The sequence below is a fragment of the Eretmochelys imbricata genome, chromosome 7 (assembly GCF_965152235.1).
Source record: "Eretmochelys imbricata isolate rEreImb1 chromosome 7, rEreImb1.hap1, whole genome shotgun sequence".
In the NCBI taxonomy this organism is placed as follows: Eukaryota; Metazoa; Chordata; order Testudines; family Cheloniidae; genus Eretmochelys; species Eretmochelys imbricata.
In genome coordinates this window covers 33,372,890-33,397,846 of record NC_135578.1, presented here as the reverse complement: position 1 = coordinate 33,397,846, position 24,957 = coordinate 33,372,890, and the positions used below count along the sequence as shown (strand labels likewise).

At 45.1% G+C, this 24,957-nt stretch overlaps 1 protein-coding gene across 5 annotated transcripts; it reads right to left on the bottom strand.

Annotated features, from left to right (window-relative positions):
- Window positions 1-105: 105 nt before the first annotated feature.
- RBM14 (RNA binding motif protein 14) lies at window positions 106-24,896 on the bottom strand. 5 transcript variants are annotated; one of them, XM_077821525.1, is made up of 3 exons: window positions 24,280-24,878; window positions 12,440-14,054; window positions 106-11,309 (listed from the first exon to the last, which is right to left on the bottom strand). In XM_077821525.1, exons 1-3 carry the CDS (start codon window positions 24,623-24,625, stop codon window positions 11,102-11,104), a joined length of 2,169 nt encoding a protein of 722 aa, XP_077677651.1. In that variant the 5' UTR covers window positions 24,626-24,878; the 3' UTR covers window positions 106-11,101. The 5 variants fall into 5 exon arrangements, 4 of the variants coding, with proteins under 4 accessions (XP_077677651.1, XP_077677654.1, XP_077677653.1 ...); XR_013346622.1 differs by having other exon boundaries at window positions 11,179-11,309; window positions 12,288-14,054; window positions 24,280-24,882; XM_077821528.1 differs by lacking the exon at window positions 12,440-14,054 and having other exon boundaries at window positions 106-10,749; window positions 24,280-24,889.
- Window positions 24,897-24,957: the final 61 nt, after the last annotated feature.

Here is a 24,957-nt window from a genome sequence, read left to right as displayed (position 1 = left end):
GGTTGTTTTGAGCCAAAAGAAGAGCTGTTTTTATCTCAAGTGTTGATGCCCTCTCATGATTGCTAGGCTGGGTGGTGGTGGATTAAGATTCACTTTCTCAGCAGATGGAGCTAAAATCTTTATTAAGGCAAAACACTCAGCAGGTAGTGATCAATTACAAGTGGGAAGATCATCAGGTTGATCTCATCACAGTCGCCTTCAGCAGTGGACAATACAGTTTCAACTTCCCTCTATTACACAAACATAAATAAGTTTTTATTTTTTCTTATACATCTGTGTTAGGCTCTCATTTCCATGTGAACTCCCTTCCCCTGTCAGTACAAGTTTAGTTTCGTTCAAACTGATCTTTTTGGTTACTTTATCTTTTCTTGTTCTTACAAACGCTATTATTCTGCAATTTCTTACACATGTGCAACACTAAACACGATTATTTTACAATTTCTTACACATACATAGTTGTACTTATTCTGTTAAATGTTATCAGAACAGACATTTAAAATCCACAGCAGGCTTCTCTCAGTCCTAAATATGCCTTCACTCCCACCAGGCAGCTGTCTCGCAAAAGATGCACCATCTTCCCCTTGCTTGGATCTCCTTTTCTTAATGTGTTTAAATGCTGGGAGGCAAATTTTAAGGTGTTTGATAGTGACTGGCAGGCAGGTTTTTTTTCTAAAGCACTCAGCTCCCATTTAGACACAAAAAATAAGCAGCCAGACTTGATGTGAAAATCCGCCTTTCTCAATTGATACAACACAGGGGCATTGTTCCTACCATCCACTCTTTGGAGAAAGAGGGGGGCTTGTGTGGTCTCTGACACCAGTACCAGTGGTGTGCAGAATGCTGCTGCTGTGATGTGCTAGGACTTTGCGCTGGTGTAATTGACTGAAGTGCAGGGTCCCAGGTCTACATGCTCTCCTTTCCCCCAAAGGCTCGGGCTTTAATCACTCCAACATTATAGGCAGCCATTCAGACCGTGGCCCTTACAGTCATTGCTTCCTGTGCAGCTGGTGGGGCTTTTAATTAACTTCTCCTTGGGCTGAACCACCACAGTGGTGGGAGGTTTAGAGAGTATGGAGGGGCCACTGAGTGGACTTGTATGGTGGAGGGAAACTCAATCCTGAGGAGTATTAAGGTTAAACTAGGTATTCATCCCCTCCAAGGAATACCAGTGATAACAGAGGGACGGTTGACCTCTCATCTTCCCACTAGCGGTTTGCTGGATGAAAAGTTCTCTCTCAGGAACCCACCATTTCCCTCCTTTTTCAGACGCACTCAGGTTTTCAATCCAAGGCCTGCTTTGGGAATGGGATTATAACCCTAATGCTCTTGTTATTGGCATGGGAAATCAGAGTTCACTGGGAAGTTGCAATTTCACCTGGTTATGGAGACCTCTCTGTGCTAAATGGGCCATACAGGTGCATTGAGGAGGGGGGAATCTGAGCTAATGGTGCAGGGGGGATTCTGTGCTGAATGGGGAAAGGTAGCTGTGTCCCAGGTTTGGAGCTGTGAAGAGCAGACTAGGCCCATGTATGCCAAGCTCCCTCTGCCTCTAAAAGTGTGCAGGCAGGCTGGAGTATTTGGCTCTGGTGGAACAGAAATATTCAGGTGGGCAGTTACATCAGTGCTTTCTGAGGGGCATGGATTAGTGTTCACATTGTACTTCCCGTCAGTACCTGGCCCAGTTAATGATCCAACCCCCAGATCAAATTTGGTGATGAATCCTGGTCACATGCCACCTGAGGCATGTTGTGCATACACTAAGATTTGCTCTCTCAGCCTGGGTCTGTTTCTGTTGTTGTGTGCCACCAAGCCCCGGGTAGGGGTAGGAATAGGAATGGAATCTGTATATGCTGTCCTAATATCCCAGTCTCCCCCTGCACCTCAGTCACTTTGAGAGTCTGGACAGTTACCTTTGCCAAAAGCAGTCCCATTGCCCCATCCACCTACTATACTCTTCACACCTCTCGGGGAGAGGGGGTTTTGCTTCTGTGCCACTCCTCACCCACCAGAGTGGAGCCAGTGTTTGGGGGCAAGTCATGTGACACACCCTGAGGGTTTAGGACGCACCCAACACATCTGTCCATCTACCCACTCAAACTGGGTCCTGCATGCTACGCTCCATCTGCTGACCCACTTGGGCATGCTTTCCAGCTTGGAGGGATATGTTGACACACCTTCCTGATACATAGATCTCCATAGCTGGAAGGGTGAGAGCATCAGCCCATGTAAACATCAAGTCTCTTACTGAACTCTGCTCTCAGCAACACTGTCCTGTAGCAATGAGTTTCACTGGCCAATGGATGCAGAGTGTTTGTGTGAAAAAGTATTTCCCTTTATCAGCTTTGAATTTGCCACCTTTCAGTTTTGATTGTCCTCTTGTCCTTGTGTTAGTAAAATAGAAGTTTCTGATCTCTTTTCAATGCCAGTCATTTATTTGTATAATTTTATCATGTCTCACTAAACAATCTCAATCTTTTAAGTCTCTCTTCATATGTATTTTTCCCAGTATCTTAATCAGTCTCCTTCCTTGTCTCTGAATCCCCTCTAATTCTGCTCTCTCTCTGGAGATGAGATGAGAGCCAATACCACCCTGTAGTTCAGATGAGGATGACCCATTTATAATGGCAATAGAATATGTTCTGTCACATTCCTTAAGCATTCTACATTTTGTTTGCTTATTTGACTGCTGCTATTCATTCATCAGTGGTTTTTAGTGTCCACAGTGATGCCCTGGGCTTTCCCTAGAGTGGATACAGTTAATTTACAATCCAGTAAGGTATATAAGTAGTTTAAAGAACTCCCTCCTAACATGCATTACTTTGCATCAGGTTACCCTCTCCCTTAGCATAGTTAGGGCTCTCTGCAGTTCCTCAGAGTCTTCTCTGATCTTTACTGACCTAAAAACATTGTGGCATATGTAAATTTTGCCACTTGGCTGCTCGCTTCCTTTTCCCAATCATTTACAAATATATTACCACCACCCATCTTAATACAGAACCTCAGATCACAACACTGTCAACTTCTGGCCATGCTACCATTTATTTCTACTCTAAACCAGTTTTTGATTCAGGATGGTACTTTACATCTCACATCATCAGTAGTTTCTTTATTAGCCTCTACAGAGGGCCTTTGTCAACAGCCTTTTGAAAACAAAGTATATCACCCACTTCTCTTTCAATGACAGTCTTATTGACACATTCAAATAATTTTTATAGCTGGGTGAGACAGTTTTTCTTTGGAGAAGCTCTGTTGGTTGGAGTCTATCTTAATATGATATAGGTATTTTAGTAAGTTATCCTTTCAACTAATTTACCAGACGGAAATGAGACTGACTGATTGGTAATTCCCTAGATCATGCCTAGAGTCTTTTTTTCAAACATAGGTACACTATTTTAATATTCTCCAATCCAAAAACTGATTTTAATAAAGCATTATACTGGGGTGGCCAAACTGGCTCACCAGACCCATATGGCTCTTTTACAGTTAAAGTGAAGCTCACAGACAACCCCCATTCTCCACCTACCAGACTTTGGGGGGAGAGGAGCTTGGGACCTCTGCCTTGCAGCAGGGTGGTGGGATAGGGGCTTCTGCCCAGCGGGAAGGGGGGTCTTAGGGCTTCAGCTCCACTCCTGCTGAAGCCCTGAGCCCCAGCAGGTGCCTCCCGCCCCGGCTCTTGAACTTCTGAAGATTGTCGTATGTGGCTCGAAGGGTCAGTAAGTTTGGCCATCCCTGCATTATACATTTTTCCTAGCAGCTCAGCCACTTCATTCCTAAATCCCCACAGGTTTCCAGCTTTGGCTTTCGTTAATTGTCTTAAACAACAAAAACACCCTTTAGTTATTTGTTCAAATTCATAGTCCTAATTTCATTCTTGCACATTGCCTGCCACCATTTATGTTCTATTGCCTTCCTGTTTCCTGAAAGGTAACTGTTTTGCTCCCTTAGCTGGACCCAAGCTGGGTAGCCTGACTGATCACTTGTTACTTTCTGATTTTTCTTGTGTACTTATGAAGTATTAACTCTGCTTTATTGGAACAGATTTAGCCTAATGGTAGTGAGTGGAAATGCCTGCTGCTTAATTGGCACAATATTAGCATAAAGGTAGCAGTTAGTAGCAGGCTGTTTCATGCTAATTGGCCCAATGCTAAATAGGGTAAAATTTGGAGTTGCAGATGTAGTTCCATTTGTTTACAGTTTGTGGCGTATCTATGACAACTCAACTGCCAGTAAGCCAGGTTTTGGTTTGTGCTTAGTGAGGAAGGAGTGCTAGGTACTTGTACTACTTCTTAGAGTATAAAATGACGCAGTCTAAATTAGCGGTTACCACTCAAGAAAGAGATCATAGAGTCATTGTGATTAGTTCTCTGAAAACATCCACTCACTGTGATGGGGCAGTCAAAAAACTAACAAGAATGTTGGGAATCATTGGGAAAGGGATATATATAAGACGCCAGAAAATATTACCGTTATATAAATCTGTGGTACACCCACATCTTGAATACTGCATGCAGACCCAGTTGCCTCATCTCAAAAAAGGATATATTGGACTGGAAAAAGTACAGAAATGGGCAACAAAAATGATTAGGGGTATGGAACAGCTTCTGTATGGTGAGAGATTAAGGACTGGGACTTTTCAGCTTGGAAAAGAGATGACTAAAGGGCCATATAATTGAGGTCTCTAAAATCATGACTGGTGTGGAGAAAGTAAGGAAGTGTTATTTACTCCTTCTTGTAACACAAGAACTAGGGGTCACCCAATGAAATTAATAGGCAGCAGGTTTAAAACAAACAAAAGGAAGTATTTCTTCACACAGCACACAGGTAACCTGTGGAATTCTTTGCCAGAGAATGTTGTGAAGGCCAAGACCATCACAGGATTCAAAAAAGAACTAACTACGCTCATGGAGGAGGTCTATCAATGGCTATTAACCAAGATGGGCAGGGATGGTGTCCCTAGCCTCTGTTTGCCAGAAGCTGGGAATGGGCGACAGGCGATGGATCACTTGATGATTACCTGTCCTGTTCATTCCTTCTAAAGCACCTGGCATTGGCAATCACTGTTGGAAAACAGGATACTAAGCTAGATAGACCTATGATTTGACCCAGTATGGCCGGTCTTAGGTGTACTTAGTGCATGGGGTGTTCTTAAAACTATTTTCCTTAACTTAATTCTAGCTGGATTTCCATGAAGATTGAACTGAATTCTACTCCATATACTGTCTTCAGGCAGGGTAATTATAGTGGGAAAATAGTTAATTTTTTAAAAATATTTTAATTCAGTCACTTAAGAGTTATAGCCTTCAGCTCAGGTGGAGGGGCAGTAGTGATTTTTGGCTGAAGGTGGTTGCCTTTGGTCCTGCACGACAGTATTCCATGGCATACAGCAGCATAGAACTTTCCTTCTCTAGTTGAAAAACTGACAACCTGTTTTTCTTCTTTCCTCTCCTTGAATGTAAGAAACTACCTTTGCATCATTGCAGAATAACGAAAAAGTGCCAGCCTGGTAGTGGTTTAGAATTACATTGCAGCATTACTTCTTTCAGTCACAGCACTTGCTGTAGTGTGTCATTAATACATCTACTATAAATACACAACTCCTGGCCCCTGGAAGCACATATAGATTTGGTTATCAGGTTTTGTAAATGCTGAATCAAGTATTGATAAAACTTTCAAATTGGTTACATACTCATCTACATTAGTTCCACAAACCTCACTGGAAGAGGAGATTTAAAGGAAGAGTTTAACCTTTTACAGAAATTGTATCCTATATTCAAACAGAATAAGGTGTACATAAAGTACAAGAGAAATTTCTGCACAAAAGGGCCACAGTCCAACGAGTAATCAAGACCCTAGTACTTTTCTAGTAATTTCCTAGACAGTTTGTAAAAAATTCCACCAGTAAGTTTCTGTTCAGAAGTACATTCTTTCCCTTTGGACACCATTTAAAAGGATGCTGATGGAATTAAAATTCATACATAGGGTGCAATGATAACATTTTTATAAGGTAGTTTCTGTTGGTCCACGGGCTGGGAGGAACTATGAAAATGCAGTAGCAGGCTAGTGTTGGTGTAGGGCCAAGACCAGCACAGAGAGTAACAAACCTTTATATTGTCAAAGGTAATTGCTAAGAAGTTACTTTTGCGTGTACTTGATAGTATTTATCTAGTGCACATTCTTACCTTTGTTTAATGGAAAATCTTTGGTCTCTTACTGCAAGATGTGCAAATGCACAAGGCTTTCTGAAACCATGGACTGAAAATACACTTCTCAGCTCAGCTTAGGTCTTCACAGAGCCACATCAGGCAGAGTTCATGGTACTAGGTTAGCAATGTGTTTTGTCTATTCCAGTTATGATGAGCTTAGCTCTTGAGGAGAGGGAGTTATTTAAGGCAGTAGTGAGCAGATCCAGAGAAAGGTCTAGGTCCCATCTTCTTGGGGGTTAAGGGTAAAAGGACAATTACCCTGAACCAGTGACAAAGGGAAAGATATATAGCAAGGATACTTGAGATTCCTTTGAGCTGTGAGATATTAGCCCAGAACTCACCACTTTGTGAAAAAGTCTGTCTTTAAGGTGTATCATTTTCAATACAACCAGCATGTAGCGTTGCCAGTTAGTTACACACAATCAGTTTCAATTTCATATGTTTATTTTGCTTCCCTAACCTTCTGCTGTGAAGCTTGCTCTCTTACAAGCTCTTTGGATAGCACTAGATGCTCTCTGCAAACCATAAGCAGACTTGGGCCATGATTATGCTACATAATTAAGTCAACCTAGTTTACATTGGCACACAGCCACAACAGTAATTATATTGCTTGTGCGTGTCTACACTTTGCTCATTATGTCAGTAGTGTTCATCCTCACCAGAAGTGCTTGTATTGGTTGTACTGTCAGTGTGGGGCATTGTGGGACAGCTCCTGAAAGCTAGTAACAGTCAACATAAGCAATGCAGTATCTACACTGACACTGTGTCGACCTAACTACATTGACCTTGACTCTTATGCTGCTCGTGAAGTTGGCATTGCATGGCAGTTATGTCAGCTGGTGCAAAATTTAAGTGTTGACACTTCTATAGTTAGGTCAACATGAACTGCCTTGTTTCAATCTATAGTCCAGACCTCAGTCTTTGTCTACACAAGCAATTTATCCTGGAATAACTATGTCACTCAGGGGCATGGAAAATCCACACAGACCTAACTCCCTAACTCTGTAGTGTCGATACAGCTACAATGATGGGAGAAGCTCTCCCATCAGCATAGATAGCATCTTTGCCACAGCAGTGCAGCTGCAGCATTTTAAGTGTAGACAAGCCCTTAGAGATAAGAGGAAGTTTCCCCTGGAGAAGTTTCCTCCTGAGTCCTAATGTTTAAAGATTGGTTTATGTCCCAATTGAAGCAGGTTAGCTTGTATCCCTCAAATGTTTAATTGCATTTTTAAAATGAATATTATTGCCATAAGTGTCAAATCCCTTTTTAAAGCCTCGAACTCTTGCTCTTAATACTGCCTTGGGACAATTAGGGATGGTCTATGCTCAAAACTTAACACTGGCATAGCTATATCTCTCAGGGGTGTGAAAAAAAAATCCAGTTTCCCTTAGAGATGTAGGTATGCCAACCTAACACCCAGTGTAGACAGCTCTAGGTCAAAGGATGAATTCTTCTGTTGATCTAGCTACCACCTCTCAGGGGAGGTGGATTAACTTCAGCACCAGATTACCTCCCGTTACTGTAGTGAGTGTCTACATTGAATCGCTACAGTGGCACAGCTGTGCTGTTGTACCATTTTAAGTGTAGACATAGCTGGAGTTCCACAGGCTTACTGTGGGAAAAATATTGTCTTTTACCACACTCCAGTTTTGAATTTGTCACCTTATTTTGACATCCAGCTTATCAGTTTTCCCCCCCTTAAAAAATAATCATTTAAACAGAATTAAAATTTAACCCCCCACCCCCACAAAAATTTAGGATTAGAAGACACAATAATTGACTTTAAAAATTAATGAGCTTCTACTGAATTTCACAATTCAAAGGCAAACAGAACAATACAAAGAAAACAAACATTCTAGACATTTTAATAAACACACCAGCAATGAAAAAAACCTCAAACTTTGGCATAAGATCAAAAGTCAACCATGTGTTACCAGTTACATAAAAACACACAAAAATCAGTTACAATCAGTACAAAGCTACTTACTCTCATGTAGTAAGTGTTTATAAAACTGTTGAGAAAGATTTTTGGCCTGATGACAAAAAAGCATTTAAACACAAGTTGAGCTAGATTCAGAACAGAGGTATAATACCTAATTGTAACACCATTTTCTACATGCATGAGTGACAGCTAAATTACCTACAGTTAAAAAATACTTCTAATCTGTAACATGTTTAACTTAAATTTCCATGTCCAACCCAGACTTTCAATAACAGCTACAGGACAGCAAGAGTACTAGGGACTGAATATTTGAGATGGGGTAGAGAATATTCAAAATTTACCTTAAAAAAAAAAAATGCAAAAAGTTCACACCCACAGCTATATTTTCACCAATTCCAGTAACTACAGAATTTCACAAAGTTTTCTGGGTACAAAATCATTGAACCATAATGTAAGTTTTCCAACTGAAACGGTTTTCTTACTCAAGTTTAATCATTTACCTGTCTGTATTTATTTTTAAGTGCATTTTAAGAAGTTAAACAGGTTCAGTGGCAAGTCTAAAGATTTGTGGATGTAGTTAGTGAAGCAAAATCTGAACAACCCAATAGAGAAGGCAACTGCATATCACATCAATTTCAAAATCAGATATAAATGACTGAAATGTACAAAAATATATATCTTCTAGAAAAAAGTTGAGGTAGCTCCTGCATTTGTCAATTTGGAGAGAATCAGTCTGGTGAGGTGGCTACAGCTCATGGACTACACAAAGGAAGCTTGATGAGGAGTCACATTATCAGTCCTCTTAGGTTTAGGACTGGGGACAGAGTAAATACAAAGGTGAATTATTCACTACCATCCAGGAGACACCTGTAGCAGGAAAGAAGCCCTCACCAATAGAGAACACAATATAGAGTAAGGTTTAAAATGTCTCGCATCCTAAAGAAGGAAATTAATGAGTCATCGCTTTGGCTGGCCTGTGACAAAGAGGCCCATCAAAATCACTCCACCTCAAACAGCTTCTAGAAAGAGCAGCAACATTATTGCTACTAATAAAAAAAAAACACCCCACTGGTGTTGCCATCAGGAGGGAGCAAGCAGATTCTAACCCCAGCAGCTGCCATCATTGTCATGTTGTAGGTGCAGCCAGATGGAACACCGGGAAGAGTCCAGTAAGCAAGTTGGGATTTTGAACATCCTTAATCCTTGCAGATGTAACATCCCCCCTAAAGTCCAGCAAGCCACAATCTGATCATCTTTTCTAACATTCATCAAATCCACTCCCACCCCAATCCACTTGAAGGTGGGTCTCCTCCTTGATCCTTGCACTCTCAGCTCACCTCTTCCCCCGTCTCTTGCTAACCTCACCTCTGTGATTCCACACTAGTCTTCATGCAGAGAGACATCCTTTTCCAGTCCCCAGTGTTTTCAGTCCTTCAGAAATCATTCCTTTAGTCTGCCCTTACATGCCTAGGTCACTTGCTTCTTCCTAGCTACTCTGCCCTAATTAGAAAATTCAGATCATTCTCTCAAGGCAAGACATTTCTTTAGCCCTTGTCCTTCCCTTCTCTACACCTGTCCTTTATCAATTTATGCTGTAACAAATTCAGGGCAGGGACTGGAAGTTCAATTCTGGCATCGTATAGATGGTGAACACCGAAGACCTTCAAATTGCAGGTTTAAATGCCCAGAAGAGCTGATGGAGAGCTCCACGCTGCAGAGGTAGATGAACCTGGTACCAGGCAGTGTCCTGGGGAGAGGTACTTTGGAATGAGAATTAACATGAGGTGTTGACCCACTTTAAGAAATGAAGTCACCCACTGCTCTTCTCCCAAGCACATTTTCTGTTTAAACTATAAGCTCTCAGAGACCTCCGACATGTCTGTTAAGGGGCACACCTATGATGCAACAACAAATCTTACAGCACATCTTAAGAACAGAGATCTGGACTGCTCTTGGCCAATACTCCAGCTCTCTGTTGTGCACCAGCTGGCTACCACATTTCTTCTTCCCTAGAGCTGGCTGCCTTGCAGTGGTACTGTATGTATGCACTCATTAAAGTCCTTTGATTTACCTTTAGGATGAAAGGAAGAGAGTTAAAGAACATGGGACATTAGTCCTGAAACCAATTAAACTAGAAGAAAAAATACACCAGACAACTTTCTAAACTGTAAATAGCCTGCATTTTATTTACAGTCAATACAAAAACTAACTCATTTCAGATGTATAGATTCGAACATCACACCTACTGCAAACTTAACACCGGTGTAAAAAGAAAAAAGGATTTTCACGTTACATAAAAGAGCATTTGCTCTTCCATTCAGAGAAAGCAATTGCTCGGGTTATAAAAACAATACTGAGCAACAGTCATTGTGAATTGCATTTATTAGGAATCCTGCATGAGCAACTTATGTCTTACTAATGGAGACATTAGCATCAGGAGTTGCAAACAAAAACCAATGCCATATGCTATGGCATTCTTAGCCCTACTGGAGCATGAAGGAACTCGAGTCTTCAACTTTCAAAGACACAATGTGCAGCAGTCGTTTACATCATTCCTGGGGTTGCAGCACAGGTTCTTCTTGAGATCATAAATTCAGATCATTCTAAAAACGCAACAAAAAAGGCAGCTGAAAACAAAATCCCCCAAAGTAAAGACCAGGAGAATGCTATTTGTGTTGGATGTAGTAGCATGTCTCAGAGATGCCTCATACTATCGCCTCAAATAATTCTTTGATCAAGTGACATTAAGGAACAGAGCCAAAACAACAGGCTGTAATGACACCTGAGATAGCATGGGAGGGAAGGAAATTTAGTAACTCAGAATCTGCAGAGAACTGAATGAGGAAGCCAGCCTAGTAAAGACGCAGATTGGCTTTATGCTAAGAAAGCGTGTCCCAGTGGGGAACATGTAATCAATGATACTGCCCCCATCTGGAACAGGAACCCCAACCCCACCTACAGGCGGCGCTGGTAATTAGAATGTAGCCGAGCAGTATGCATATAATCGCCATAGGCGCCCGAATAACGGGCATAGTCGGAATGCGCTTCTGGAAGACGGCGATAATCCAGCGGGGACTTTGTCGGCGAATGACGGTACACAAGTGGCGAGTCTGCTAAACGACGGTAATCTGAGAGGTCAGATAAACGGCGGTCGGAACTGTACCTGGTCAAGAAAAGAGACATTTAATGAATAAAACAAAAGGGTCTGTGATAATGGCCTAACAGCGCTCTGGTTAAGCAATATATTTGGGGAGACCCTCATGAGAGATCAGAATCTCTCCAGTGAAAACAATACCCACAGAGCAACACTATTAGTACACGTCTCACTAAGGCAAACCAGAGGAACTTGTGGGTTAATTAGTTCTTTTCAGAACAGTTCCTTAGCTATCTTTTACCTCCTTTGGTGTATACCTCAAATATACATGTTAAATTTCCCCCAACTCTTAGGCAAGTAAATAGCACATGGGAAACAAGAGCTGGATATGCCTGCCATTTCTCTTTACAAATGCAGCCCATTTACTTATTAAACACTGAAAATAGGGAGGACTGGTCTGACGACTTATGGGGTTGAGGACATTGGTTAAAATCCAATCCAGGTCAGTAACAGTGGTCTCAGTCCAGTTCCTAGAAAGCAGGCACCTACAACACAGCACCACCACAACTGACAGTAGTTGAATCTTTCATTCGCAGTGTAAGCAGAGGTGCCAACCTGTGAGAGAAACTGAACTCCCCATCTTAGCCCTAAGGGTTGTAGTTCCAAGTGAGGGATAAGGCATACTGTCTGTGGTAGAGTGCAAGAAATCTGCAGTGCCATTGTCTGGGGTATACACGCCCTAGGTAGAAGTTTCCAGTCCCCGGGGCTGCCAATCTTGCAATTTTCACACAAAACTGTAAGAAAACACTAAATAAATATCCAGTAGAATCTGCAGACCGGAAAGAGGGGCACGCCAGCCTATTATCCCACCCTTAACCCTAGACAGACGCACCAGAAGCAAAGAAATTGGAAGGGGGAACTATGTAAGGATCTGTATTAGTGCCAGAGTGGGAAACCATTTTAATAATGCATCGAGTTTCACCTCCCACCCTGTCAATGCTTCCAAAACAGTAAGTTAGTGTAATGTATTAGCAGGGGAATTTCCACCTTTTGGTGAAGCAGAACCAAGTTTATAAAGGCGAAGACCAATAGACTTGTATTGAGTCTGAATGCCTCTAGTCCCTTGGACAGCACATCGAGATCCTTGGATGAGAGGTTCTATTTATGTGCAAAGTACTATCACTGGCTTAGCAGCATACCTTTTAGCCAAAGCAGATGATTTTTTGAAAGGATCGTCATAGCCAGCACTCCGTGGAGGAGAGAGGCGGGTGCGTTCGTATGGTGGTGCGATGGCAGCAGCAGCAGAAGACTGAGACAGTCCCAAATACGGGGTTGCTTGTTGTCCAAGCTGGGTTGGCCCATCATATGCAGTCACAGGCTGAGCTCTGAAAGTGACTGCCAAGGGAACAGAGGAGGGCTGCTGTGCTGTATATGAAGCTGACATTGAGTTTGAAGACTGTGTTCTATAGGGTGTGGTCAGTGGAGCAGAGACCTGTGATTTGTAGGAAGCTGCTGCAGACTGATTGCTATAAGATGCAGCCAGAGTGGATGCAGGCTGGGCACCATAGGTTGCTGAGAGCACAGCTGTAGGCTGGGCGCCATACGAGGCTGAATGGCCGGCCACAGGCTGGGCGCCATACGAGGCTGAATGGCCGGCCACAGGCTGGGCGCCATACGAGGCTGCGAGAGCAGCTGCAGGCTGAGCACCATACGAGGCTGAATGGACAGCCACAGGCTGAGCACCATACGAGGCTGAGAGAGTAGCTGCAGGCTGGGCTCCATAAGAGGTTGAGTGGCTGTCCACAGGCTGGGCTCCATAAGAAGCCAAGTGGCTGGCTGCAGGCTGGGCTCCATAGGCGGCTGCATGCGTGGCCACAGGCTGGGCTCCATAGGTGGCTGTGTGACCAGCCGCAGGCTGAGCTGCATAGGCAGCAGCTGCATGTGTGGCTGTTGGCTGAGCTCCATAGGAGGCTGAGTAACCAGCCACAGGCTGAGTACCATAAGAGGCTGCATGTGTGGCTGAAGGCTGAGCTCCATAGGATGACGCTAGTGTTGCTGTGGACTGGACCCCATAAGAGGCTAACTGGGAAGCTGCAGCCTGGGTGTTGTAAGAAGCAGCAGCCTGGGCGCTGTAGGAATTTAGTGATGAGGCTGCAGGCTGGGTATTAGAAGCTCCTAGTGAAACAGAGGACTGGGTTCTGTAAGTATTTCCAAGTGAGGTCGAGGGCTGGGCCCTGTAAGATGCTGCCTGTCCCGTTGTTGGCTGGGGTCTGTAAGACATTCCGAGTGATGCAGAGGGCTGGGCTCTGTAGGTTGCACCCAGTGAGGTTGATGGCTGAGCTCTGTAGGATGCTGGTTGTGCTGTCATGGGTAGCGACACAGTGGCAAAGCCGATTCTTGTTGGTGATCGTCGAATTGGGCTTCTGTCCCTTCCAAAATATGAGGGAGATGCTTGCCTTGTCTGAGTATCAAATGAGTTGTATTTGCTTGAAGTGTTGGTGCCACCGAAGCGCTGCTGATAATCGTAGAGTGAGGATGCAGTATATCCTGCAGAGACTGATGCATACGTAGAGTCTGTAGGCCTAAGCTGCTCATAACCATCGATCTTGGGTTGATATTTTTCTCTATAGTCCACACTTGCTCTCTTGCTCTTGTCAGCATTGGGGCCTGCCTGGGCATTTTGTCCTGCCCCCTTTTTCTGAACATTAGTAGAGAGTTCCACATTGACTCTTCTTCCTTTCACTTCCTTTCCGTTAAGATTTTCGATGGCAACTTTTGCATCTGCTTCTTTCTCCATGTGAACAAATGCATAGTCTGATAAAGTAGACAGAGGGTTATCAGTGAAGAAGACAAGACATTTTATTACAGGATCGAACACTTAACAGATGCACGCATCTCTCTGCTATTGCTTAAATGCAGTTTGGGTATAAACAGAGTTTGTATTGTAACCTAATACACTGCTGGCTGGCAGCTAAATTACCCCAATTTACCATAGCTGCTATGTTATGAAAACTGCAGTCTATTCTAACAAAAATGTAGAAAAAACCCACCAGTATCTAATCATGGCACAGAAAGAAATCCATGTGCTCAGTAGGTTTGTATACAAATACACTCAAATAGTTCCCAAAACCTTAAATTCTGCAATATTGTCTCATTCAGTCCTGAACACACTGAGCCAAATTGAAGTTTATGGAGTCATACCAGAGTAGAATTTGGCCCATTCTGTGCCATTAAAGAACATGTAACCAATACAGTTTTCTTGAAATTTCAGGAAGGAAACTATCACTAGCTATCCATAAACTGGAGATTCTTCCAGCAGGTCATGCTAATCTTGCAAAAACATCCAAACTAATCTGCTTTGGAACGCTCTAGTTTGTCAAAGATATTACGCTATAGAAGACAAACTTAAACAGGGTTAGAAGGACTGTATTTAATATCTATAAAAGGATCTTCCTTTAATAAAGTATATTTAGTCTGTGGAGTGAGCAATCAGTTTAAGTATTTGTGAAAATCAAGTATGTCAGAACATCTAGAACCAAGACTGGGCGCCTTTTATATTTTAAAAAGCCAAATAAGTAGAAAAAGTAGCAGCCCCACGACTACTCTGACTTTAATAATCCTGAAATTCAGTAGGGTGTAAGCTTTACAATTACACTGAAAAATTCAGTATTTCAAAAGGATTTACCTCTAGTTTCTCAATTTATTTTTAATTCAAAAAGGCACATTTTCTGTGCTGCATCATCCTTGACAACCAAATCCACTATCATTTCCTCCCTGCATGGCAAGTGTAGTTAGTTTAAAGTCTACATATATTAATAATTTGGAATCTTTACCTCTGACTTACAGAAACTGTATGGTTTCCCTTAGTTTTTTCAAAAAATAATGAAGTTTTAGTCTGTGGAAGGATCTCAGGTTGAACATAATAGCTATACTAAATTCAAAGCTACCGCGACTGAGATAACTATCTTACACACGGAAATCTAGAATGATATTTTCTTGTAGGCATAATTCTAGTCTATACCAGCAAAATACTTGAAGTGACTATTACACTTATGACACTACAGGAGCTAGGGAATGTTCCAACAGCAGTAATTCTAAAGCAGTTTAGAAAAAACACACTTACAAGAAACTAGAATTTTACTGAACACAAAGCACATGCCTAATCCAATACTTCATAATTTAGATCCCTATGCTCTAGATGAGTGGTTCTCAAAGCCAGTCCGCCGCTTGTTCAGGGAAAGCCCCTGGTGGGCCAGACCGGTTTGTTTACCTGCCGTGTCTGCAGGTTCAGCCGATCACAGCTCCCACTGGCCACGGTTCGCCGCTCCAGGCCAATGAGGGCTGCGGGAAGCAGCGCGGGCCAAGGGACATGCTGGCCGCCCTTCCCGCAGCCCCCATTGGCCTGAAGCGGCGAACCACAGCCAGTGGGAGCCGCGATTGGCCGAAGCTGCAGATGCAGCAGGTTAACAAACTGGTCCGGCCTGCCAGGGGCTTTCCCTGAACAAGTGGCGGACCGGCTTTGAGAACCACTACTCTAGATGACAGAGCCAGCCCCTAAACGCAGAGGACACGATGGGAATTAACGGCTCAAGGGATGAAAATCAGCCCACCCAAGCCCCACTGCTCAACCTCCCTGCTACGATGCAGAATCCAGACCATGCTATTTCTCCACTCCTATATTGAGGGCTATGGCAAGTCATTTCAATTTATTTGCCTCTACAGAGAGTCCAGCTCTTTTATAATGAACAAAAAGGAGAATGGAACTGGCCACTCATGGACTGGACATTCTTAGCAGGCAGAGCATAGCTCACAAATTCATTGTTCCAGAAACTCCTATCTGCCACATTTTTGGGGACCCTGAAGCAACAGGAGCCTTTTCCAATGTACTGAATCCCAGTTTGCAAGGGCTGACTTGGGACCAGCAACATGGGAAGCTGCACTGTCCCTGGTGGGCACCCTCTCCAGGGGTTCTGTAGGCTTAGGAACTCAGAAGTGCCATGGTAAGGATTCTTAGTGTTCAAACATGGCTTCTGCTGGCCTACTTCACAAATAGGCCATCTTTCTCAACCAACAAGACAGAATGGAAATACTAAATTTAATCTGGAAATGAAGGAATTGGAGCCATGCTGTACTCCCAACCCCATCCCTCTTTCCCAAGGGCTCACTTGGCCCAATAGAGCCCTACCAGCAAGGCTGGCTTCCAGCGATTCAAACAGTTGTGCTAGAAAAACATCCAACTGTATAGGCAAGCAAGATCTGCCTGTGTCCAAAGTCATCAGACGCACCAGTGCCTCACAGGCTCTCTTTAAGTGCCTCCAACCATCCTTCTGCTATTACCAGCAGGGCCAAATGAAACCTTGGGATTTCTCAAGGTCAGCAAGGCCTTATATACATCAAGGAGTTGTAGAGATCTTGCCTGCTCTTGTTACTGGCCTTCATGTTTGGTGAATGGTGAGAAGCTGGTGTTTTTTGGACACCAGTAATGCTATAGCTGATTTCTGCCTATAGAAGCAGGTGGTCCCAAAGACTCTGCACTAGAAAAATGGTTTTCAGCAATACTATTATGCTGCAGTCTTTTAGTAAGTGGGCATGACAATCTGTTGTTCATGTGTGATGGTCAGGTCTATGAAAATAGATTCACAGATTACATTTGTAGATTTTAAAGCCAGAAGGGATCATGATAATCATGTAATCTGACCTCCTGCATAACATGGGCAAGATAATCTCGTCCAGTGACTGCTGAATCCAGCCTGTTTTGGGCAGAAATAGAATGTATCTGAAAAAGAGGCACACACAATTTCAACACAGAGACTCCAACTGATGAAGAATTTTCCACATCCCTAGTCCAAATAGAGTAGTGCTATACGAATCACAGTGACTTGCTCAGATCTAGGCAGCTAAAAAAAGTTGAAAAATAAATCTCTCAAAGTATCTCAAGAAGTCAGCAAACATCTCAACACACTTGAGTTGGCTGTGCAGATTACACCATATTGGACTGTTATCAACCACCTGCAAGTGAAGATAAGGGCATTAAAGCAAGTCAGGTGAAACACTCAGGATTCGTTTTCTCCCAGTAATTACAGAAGAGCCATCACCACTATTTATGGTTTGGTTCTTTCATTCTCTTCCTGAATTAAAACAGATCCCAAAGCTCAGCATTTTCTGAGCACATTAGAACCCTGAGAAAAGGGCTCCCTATTGCACAATAAACAAAGCATATGGAAGCATCTGTGCTGGTCAGTTCCTATATGGTGAACAAGTGGCATGTGGTATAAATGATCTAAATTGCATGACAGAAGGCAGGCTGAATACTCTTGGTCAGTTCAAGTGATGATTGGTAGAGGAAAAAGCAGTAACATTGGTACACAACCTTTGAAGGTAAGACACTCAGCAACAGTATTAGCAGATCAGCATGAAAATGCAAAGGGCCACAGCAAAGGGTTCTCATGCTAAATGGGGGACTTGGGCTTAGGCCTGAGCCCAAAACATCAAACCCTAGGCCAAAGCTTTGGGCAGAAGGGCTGGTGAGATCCTTTGAAGGGAAAAACCGCAGCTGGCAACACCAAAATTGAGATCCCGCTCCATCCTCAAATCCATACAGGCCGTGCAAGGCATGGCACAGGGAAGGGATTGTTATTTACAGTGAAGAAAAAGTTACTTAATAGGCCATGCCTCCAGTGGCACTAGTACACACAGGTTCTGTGGGTTGCAGTTAACCAGGTCACAATCAATGGCGAGTCTAGGTCACTCAAATCTAGCCCATACAACAGGTGACACTTGGAATTTTTTCTTGGGACTCATGTGTAAGAGGCCTTATTTACTTAAACAGGAAGGGGAAATAACTATGCAATTAGAGATGCTACTGTTCTGCACTACCACACTCTGAAACGAGTCCATGGCAAACTCAGGCACTGCAAAGCTGAGCTGGGCCCTGTGGAGAGAAGGGTAGCCCAACCGCAGCAACAGGCAGCACGCAGTATGGGGAGAGCATGTTGTATTTAATATTAGGTCCAGGAAATGCTGCGTTTCATCACCTTGCCCTGGATGAAGAACTTTATAACATTCAGAAGGAACACACAGCTCATGTGCAGACACGACTCTGAGTGCATTGTGCTCATTTGGTGAGTCAGGAAGCTGGGAAGTCTGCCACGGAATATTTGAATATAGTGGATGAAAAGCTAGGAGTATTTGCTCTGGGAGAGGGGGCCCTTTTTAGCCATAATATGTGGATTAGGAAAATTATTTTCTCCCAAGACACCATGCTGGAAGTGAGAGGCAGTTAAACCCCTCTGAGGAAAGGCAAGGGGTCTATTTAGATTGTACACTTCATGACACAGGCATTTGGAGGAAAGGGAGGCTGCATGGAGCTCTTTGCAAATAGACAAACAAAAAGGCAGGAAAAAAGTGATAAAGGAAAATAACATAGCATCAAAAGAGAAGGATAGCTAAAAGGAAATGAGAGGAAACGGAGAAGAACCGACACAGAAAGCTACTGCTATCCCCCTGCTAGGCTCTGGGGATGGAGCTGCTCCCAAGCCTTTGAGGCAAGGAAGTCTGTTACCTTTCATTACACTGGATTTTGGGCTTTGGCCAGCCCTTCAAAGTTGTGTAGTCCCCTGGAAGTGCTGGGATGATACAGGTGTATATAGGCCCCAAAATAACTGTAGTTGATTGGCTGTTATGATATTGTTTTTGAGAACAGCTGCATGGGCACAGAGGTTGGGCCTGGAAGGGGTATTTACACTGGTGAAGGAGAAATGGTTACCCATGTTGCATTTGGTGGCAGGTCCATATCACTTGAAACAGCTCTGCAGGTGCAAGAGAAAGGAGTATCAACCCCTGCTCCATGATTGTGTCTCCTGGAGAGCAGAGTAATTACCTTTGATTACACTACAAGTAATGAGAGGAATGAGGCATTCAAAGGTGGCACGAAGCTGAAAAGAGTGCAGTATTGGTTACTGGCCCTGAGATACCATAGCTGATGGGAGCACCAGGGCTCTCAATGTACAATTCCTATATGAGGGAAAGGGGTGGTGGTGATTTGTCCATTAAATGGTCCCATATAAGTGTCACACATGACGGCGGCTCCGGGACACTAGAAAATGGCGCAGGATATAAAGGGAATTTTTATGCAGGGAAGAAGTAGGGTGGTTGGCTCAAAAGTACTTCACTCAGTCACTGGCCTACATCACTGGTAATCCAGGACAAGTAGAGAGGTGTTGGCAATTTTGAAATGATGCATTTGACAATAGGCTCATGAACTGCCTGATGGGGCAGGGTGCGCTTTGAGAATATATCCACCTTTGAGGACATTATCTAAGGCTTAGAGAAATGTACCTGACAGGTACTAACCCTACATCTAAGCCTAATAGCTAGAGAGAAATGCCTGTGCTACCATAATATTTCAATATAAAGCAACAGTAATTGTTTGTGTTATGTTTAGCTCCAGAACTTAAATCATCATTTTATGTAATAATTGTGTTACTGGAGCTGATGGAGTAGCAGATAATTTCAGATATATTGTTCAATGAATTTCAGCAGCATTCATCAGACAGTAGTCAAACAGCTGACTATAACGACTATAAAGTCTGCCAAATTCCAGTGAAGCTGGAATAATAATTATGAATACTGTTCACTCATCTCTCCTGCTTCATTAGACCTTCTTTCTTGCCCTGCAACCTAAATCCTCAGACTGTATTTGTCTTGTTCAATTTACACCATTAATCTCCTGCCTATCCACTCCCATGTTCATTTGAAAATGTTACCAGACTCCCAAGAGCTAGAGGATTAAACATATTGGTCAGACTGATATAAAAGGAAGGGGATTCCACTGTTCACTGGCAATACCCAGTGAAAAAATAACCCACTCTTCCCCACCCCACCCCAAGCTGCTGGGGTTCTTTCAACTGTCCCTTAAACTCTGCCTGATGGCCCCATCATTCAAAATGTAACCCCAGATTTCCTCCTTTGGTTGCTATCCTTCCTCTATCCATATCTCCCTCTGATTCTCCTGGCTGTGATCAGGTTGGGTGAGGTCTCTGCTCCTTTACTCTTCCCCTCAACCTTCTGGCTGCTGCAATGGTTGTGCCCTTCTCCCAACCTATTTTTGCATTCTCCTCCCCTTGGAAGGGCACCTCCACACACCCGCAAAGACCACACTGTCACAGTGAAGGACTGGGGGGGGGGGGTAGTTAGATGCTGTTGGCACCTTTGATATCACACTTCATCACACGCCTGTACCAACTGAAGAGACCTCACAGGTCCAGCAGGTATAGGAGCTGAATTGAGGGGGGACATTCTCCTTGAAGAGGTGAGGTGGGATGGTGAGTAGTTTTGTCAATGTACTCTTCCATGCATCCATACTGCTGGAAGAGGCCTCACACATCTTGCTGGGGCAGAAGAGTATGGATTAAGGCAGTATCTGCCCCAGTGAAGTTTAGAGTGGATGTTACCCACTTGCTGGTGGAAGAAAGTAAATGCTCCGTGAAAGTGGGGGGTGGGAGCAGTCAGTACTTTTGTTGATGTTGCGCTCTGCCACGGTACCTGGAACAACCCCTTCATCTCTCCACTGGTGTGTGTCTGGGGGGGCAGGAGGTTATGGGGAGTATCTGCCCCATGTGGAGTAAGGATTAATGCGGTCAGCACCTTTTAGGTCACATGGACTCATACTTCCAAAAGAACTCCAGTAATTCCCTGCTGGTGCAAAGACAGGGAATTTTGGGGGCATTATTTGCTCCATAAGGGATTAGAAGGGGTCTCTGCCCCCAGATAGGATTAGTACTTTTGGCAATTTCTATACCTCAGTTGCTGAAAAAGCCTCTGCCACTCCCCACTAGTACAGGTCAGAGATTGGGTGCAATATCTGCTCCACGGGAAGACTGGTACTTTTTTGATGTTACATGCTCTGATGTCGGCTTGCTTTGCTAAAGAAGCCCCACAGTCCCCCACTGATGCAGGGAGGAGTTGGGGGTAGTATATGCCCCCCCATAAATGTGAGGCAATCAGTACCTATGGTAACATCTCACTTCACCAGGTGCATACTGCTGGATTGATATTGGTGGGGGTCTCCACCTCATGAGGATGTTGGTACCTTGGACTACGTGGCACTCCACTACAGGCCCACATTGCTGGAAAGAAAGAAAGATGTAGGGAGGGCGTGTCTGCCCATAAGCAAGTGGTCAATATCTTTAACCATGTGGCACTCCACCACAGGCTGGAATTGCTTGGGTGAAGGAAGATATTGGACTTAGTCTTGTGGCATGGGCCCTGCTCCACTGAGAGGACTGGTATCTTCGACTGTTACATTCTATAAGCTTGGGGGAGCGTCCTGTTAACTCCCATATTCCTGATTTTTATATAATCAGGATCTTACATATAAAGCATGCCTTGTAAGGTATCTGTGGAAAAGTTATCATCATCTACTGAAAGTCATTTCTCTATCCATATATGTATATCATTAACACATATGAAGTTATGAGAATTGTGTTGTATGGTTGTCACTAAAACATTCTGTAAGTTGGGGAATCTGTCAGATATTAGCTCCCCAGAGGCAACAGCAAGGAAAGTAACCAAACGACCCATCAACCACCACTGTCCAGCAAGGGAGCTACAATTCAAAGACTAACCTACATGAAGCCATACCAGGGGAATTGCTCAATCTTAGCTGGAGACTGAGCAATGCCCCCAGATATGCCTGGACTGGTGATCCCCAAGCACATGGGACTGAGGGAATAAAACAGAACACAGTGGCCACATACTGGGCCTTTCTCCTTCACCCACCTACACTGCAAGCAACAAGGACACCGAAGACTCCAACTGAGGGGACTGGCCCAGATTTCAAGTGTGAAATCTGTGTACTATGAACTACAATATCCAATGCATTGGAAAAAAACACTTAATCTAGATGTTGCCCAGTCTAATAGGGTTGAGAGTTTAGACTGCATGCTTATATTTTATTTACTTTTAGTAACTAACTGACTTTTTGCCTAACATTCATAGTCACTTAAAATCTATCTTTTGTAGTCAGTAAATGTGTTTTACTGTTTATCTTTACCAGTGAGTTTTGCTCAGGTTTTGCAAAGGCTGGTGTATATCCACTTTCTGTTGATGAAGTGGTGAACCAATTAATAAATCTGTATTGCTCATCTTGAACAGTGCCTGAGATGCAAGGCTGGGGGGATTGGGCTGGTGCCTTTCCCTCTGTGATTCATGAGTGGCTCTGGGAGCATTCATGCAATCTAGCTGGGTGTGGAGCTCCACGTGCAGTTGTGCCGAGTGATGACAGCACCTGGTATTGTGAGAGACAGCCCAGGCTTGACAGTTCAGGGGGCACAGCGATCCCACAGTCCCAGGCTGCACCCCGAGGATCCCATCACACACTCCATCATGATTAGGGCTCCATGTTTGTCACACACTGAGGTTGCAGAAGTCACAGATACCGTGACTTCCTGTGACCTCTGCAGCAGACAGTGTGGCTGTCTCCGGGGCCAGCTGCTCAGATGACCCTGGAGACAACCATACCCATGGCTGCTGGAGCGGCCCCACAGCCAGCCTCACCAGAGCAGCTGTCCCAGGGCAGCAGGAGCTGCTGCAGATCAGCAGCTCCTAGCATCAGTGCCAGGGCAGCTGGAGCAGCCGCTGGCCCTCCAGGGCTCCCCCCATCCCCAGCAGTGCCCCCCCTGCAGCTGGTGCCACGGGCTTTCCCCTACACCTAAGATTCAATCAGGGGTATTAATGGTATAAGTCATGGACAGGCCACAATTTTTTGTTTCTGTCCATGACTTTTACTAAAAATACCCATGATTCAAAACTGTAGCCTTAATCATGACTCATGGGTCCATATTGCTGGGGGAGGAGATTCCATTCCCAGGGAGAGGTTGGTTGAAGGGATTCCTACCCCATGGGGGAGAAGAGAGTTGATATCTTTTCCCACATCACATTCCATCTCAGGCCTGTACTGAGGGTGGGGAGAGCTGGGAAACCTCTGACCACATCATACTCCACCATGGGTCTGTGGGGGAGGAGAGAAATGAGCCCAGGGGTTTATACCTTTCACCATATTGCACTCCACTGTGGGTTGGTACCAGGGTTTGGTACTAACCCAGCAGAGGAAACCTTTCACCACAGGTTGGTACCAGGTGCTCACGGAACCTAGAAGTCGGTATCTTTCACCACATCACACTCCATCATGGGCCAGTACTAGGAGTAGAGAGTCCCTATCCTAGGGGAAGGGGGAGATCCCAGGGGTTGGTTCCTTTGACCACCTTGCACTCCACCTCAGGCTAGTACCAGGGCTGTGGGGCTTGAGGATCCTGGGGGCCACTACCTTTGGCTACATTATACTCCACCACAGGCCGGTACCAGGGGTGGACCAGAGAACCCAGAGATTGGTATCTTTCACCATGTCGCACTCCTCCATGGGCTGGTAGTGGAGGTGTAAAGTCCCTGTCCAGGGAGAGCAATATCTCAGAGGTCAGTCTCTGACCAGATCACACTCCACTACCTGCCGGTACCAAGGGTGAGAGGGCTCCATGTCGCACTCCACTATGGGCAGGGAACCTAGGACTCGGTCCCTTTGACCACGTTACACTCCACCATGAACTGGTATGGGGGAAGGTGCCCCTGTCCCAGCCGGTGGATAACTTTCATGACACCACACTCCACCACGGGCCGGTACTGGGGAGGGGGGATGTTGGTGAACTCGAGAGTCGGTACCTTTCCCCACCTCGAACTCCACCACAGGCCAGTATATGGGGGGGGAGGGGAGAGAAAATACCACGTCGCACTCCACCACAGGCCGGTGGGGGGAGGGACATCCTGGGGGCACCACGTCGCACTCCACCACGGGTCCGTACCGGGAAAGGGGGATGTTAGGAAACCCGAGGGTCGGTACTTTCCCCCACGTTGCACTCCACCACGGGTCCGTACCGGGAAAGGGGATGTTAGGGAACCCGAGGGTCGGTACTTTTCCCCACGTCGCACTCCATCACGGGCCGGTACCGGGGAAGGGGGATGTTAGTGAACTCGGGGGGGTCGGTACCTTTCACCACGTCGCACTCCACCACGGGCCCGTACTGCTGGAAGAGCGCACGCAGCTCTCCACTGGTGCAGGCCGCCGAAACGTTACCCACGAAGATCTTGCAAGTGTTGGTGGGCCGCGGGCGGGACGGCTCTACCACGATGCGGCGGCCGTGCAGCTGGTGCCCGTTGAGCTGGGCAATGGCGCGGACAGCGGCCGCCTCATCCCGCAGGTGCACGAAGGCGAACTGCTTCATGAGGGCCACGCCGAGCACCGGGCCTACCGCGCCCGTGAACAGTTCGCCCAGCTCCTCGGCCGTGGCCTCCTCGGGCACGTTCCCCACGAACAGCTTCACTCCAGGACGCATGGCCGCGGCCGAGCTGGCACCGGGACTCCTGACAAAATGGCGGCAGCACCTCACACCCTCCGAACGCTGAGATAGGAAGGAAAGAGGAAGGAACCACCCGCCCCTCGACACGCCTGCGCAGCGCGCTGCCTACCACCGCCTACGAGCAACTGCGCCTGCGAAGAGAGACGCTTGGCTAATGCCGCGCCTGCGTACTACTGTTGTCTTGCGCACTCCTGCTTCTCTATCCGCGCCTCCGCTCTTCTCCTAGCAACGTCGTTGCGCCTGCGCACTTGAGCCCCAACCGCCTGTAACCTTTGTTTTGCATCCGTCACAATCCGCGAGACCGGCCC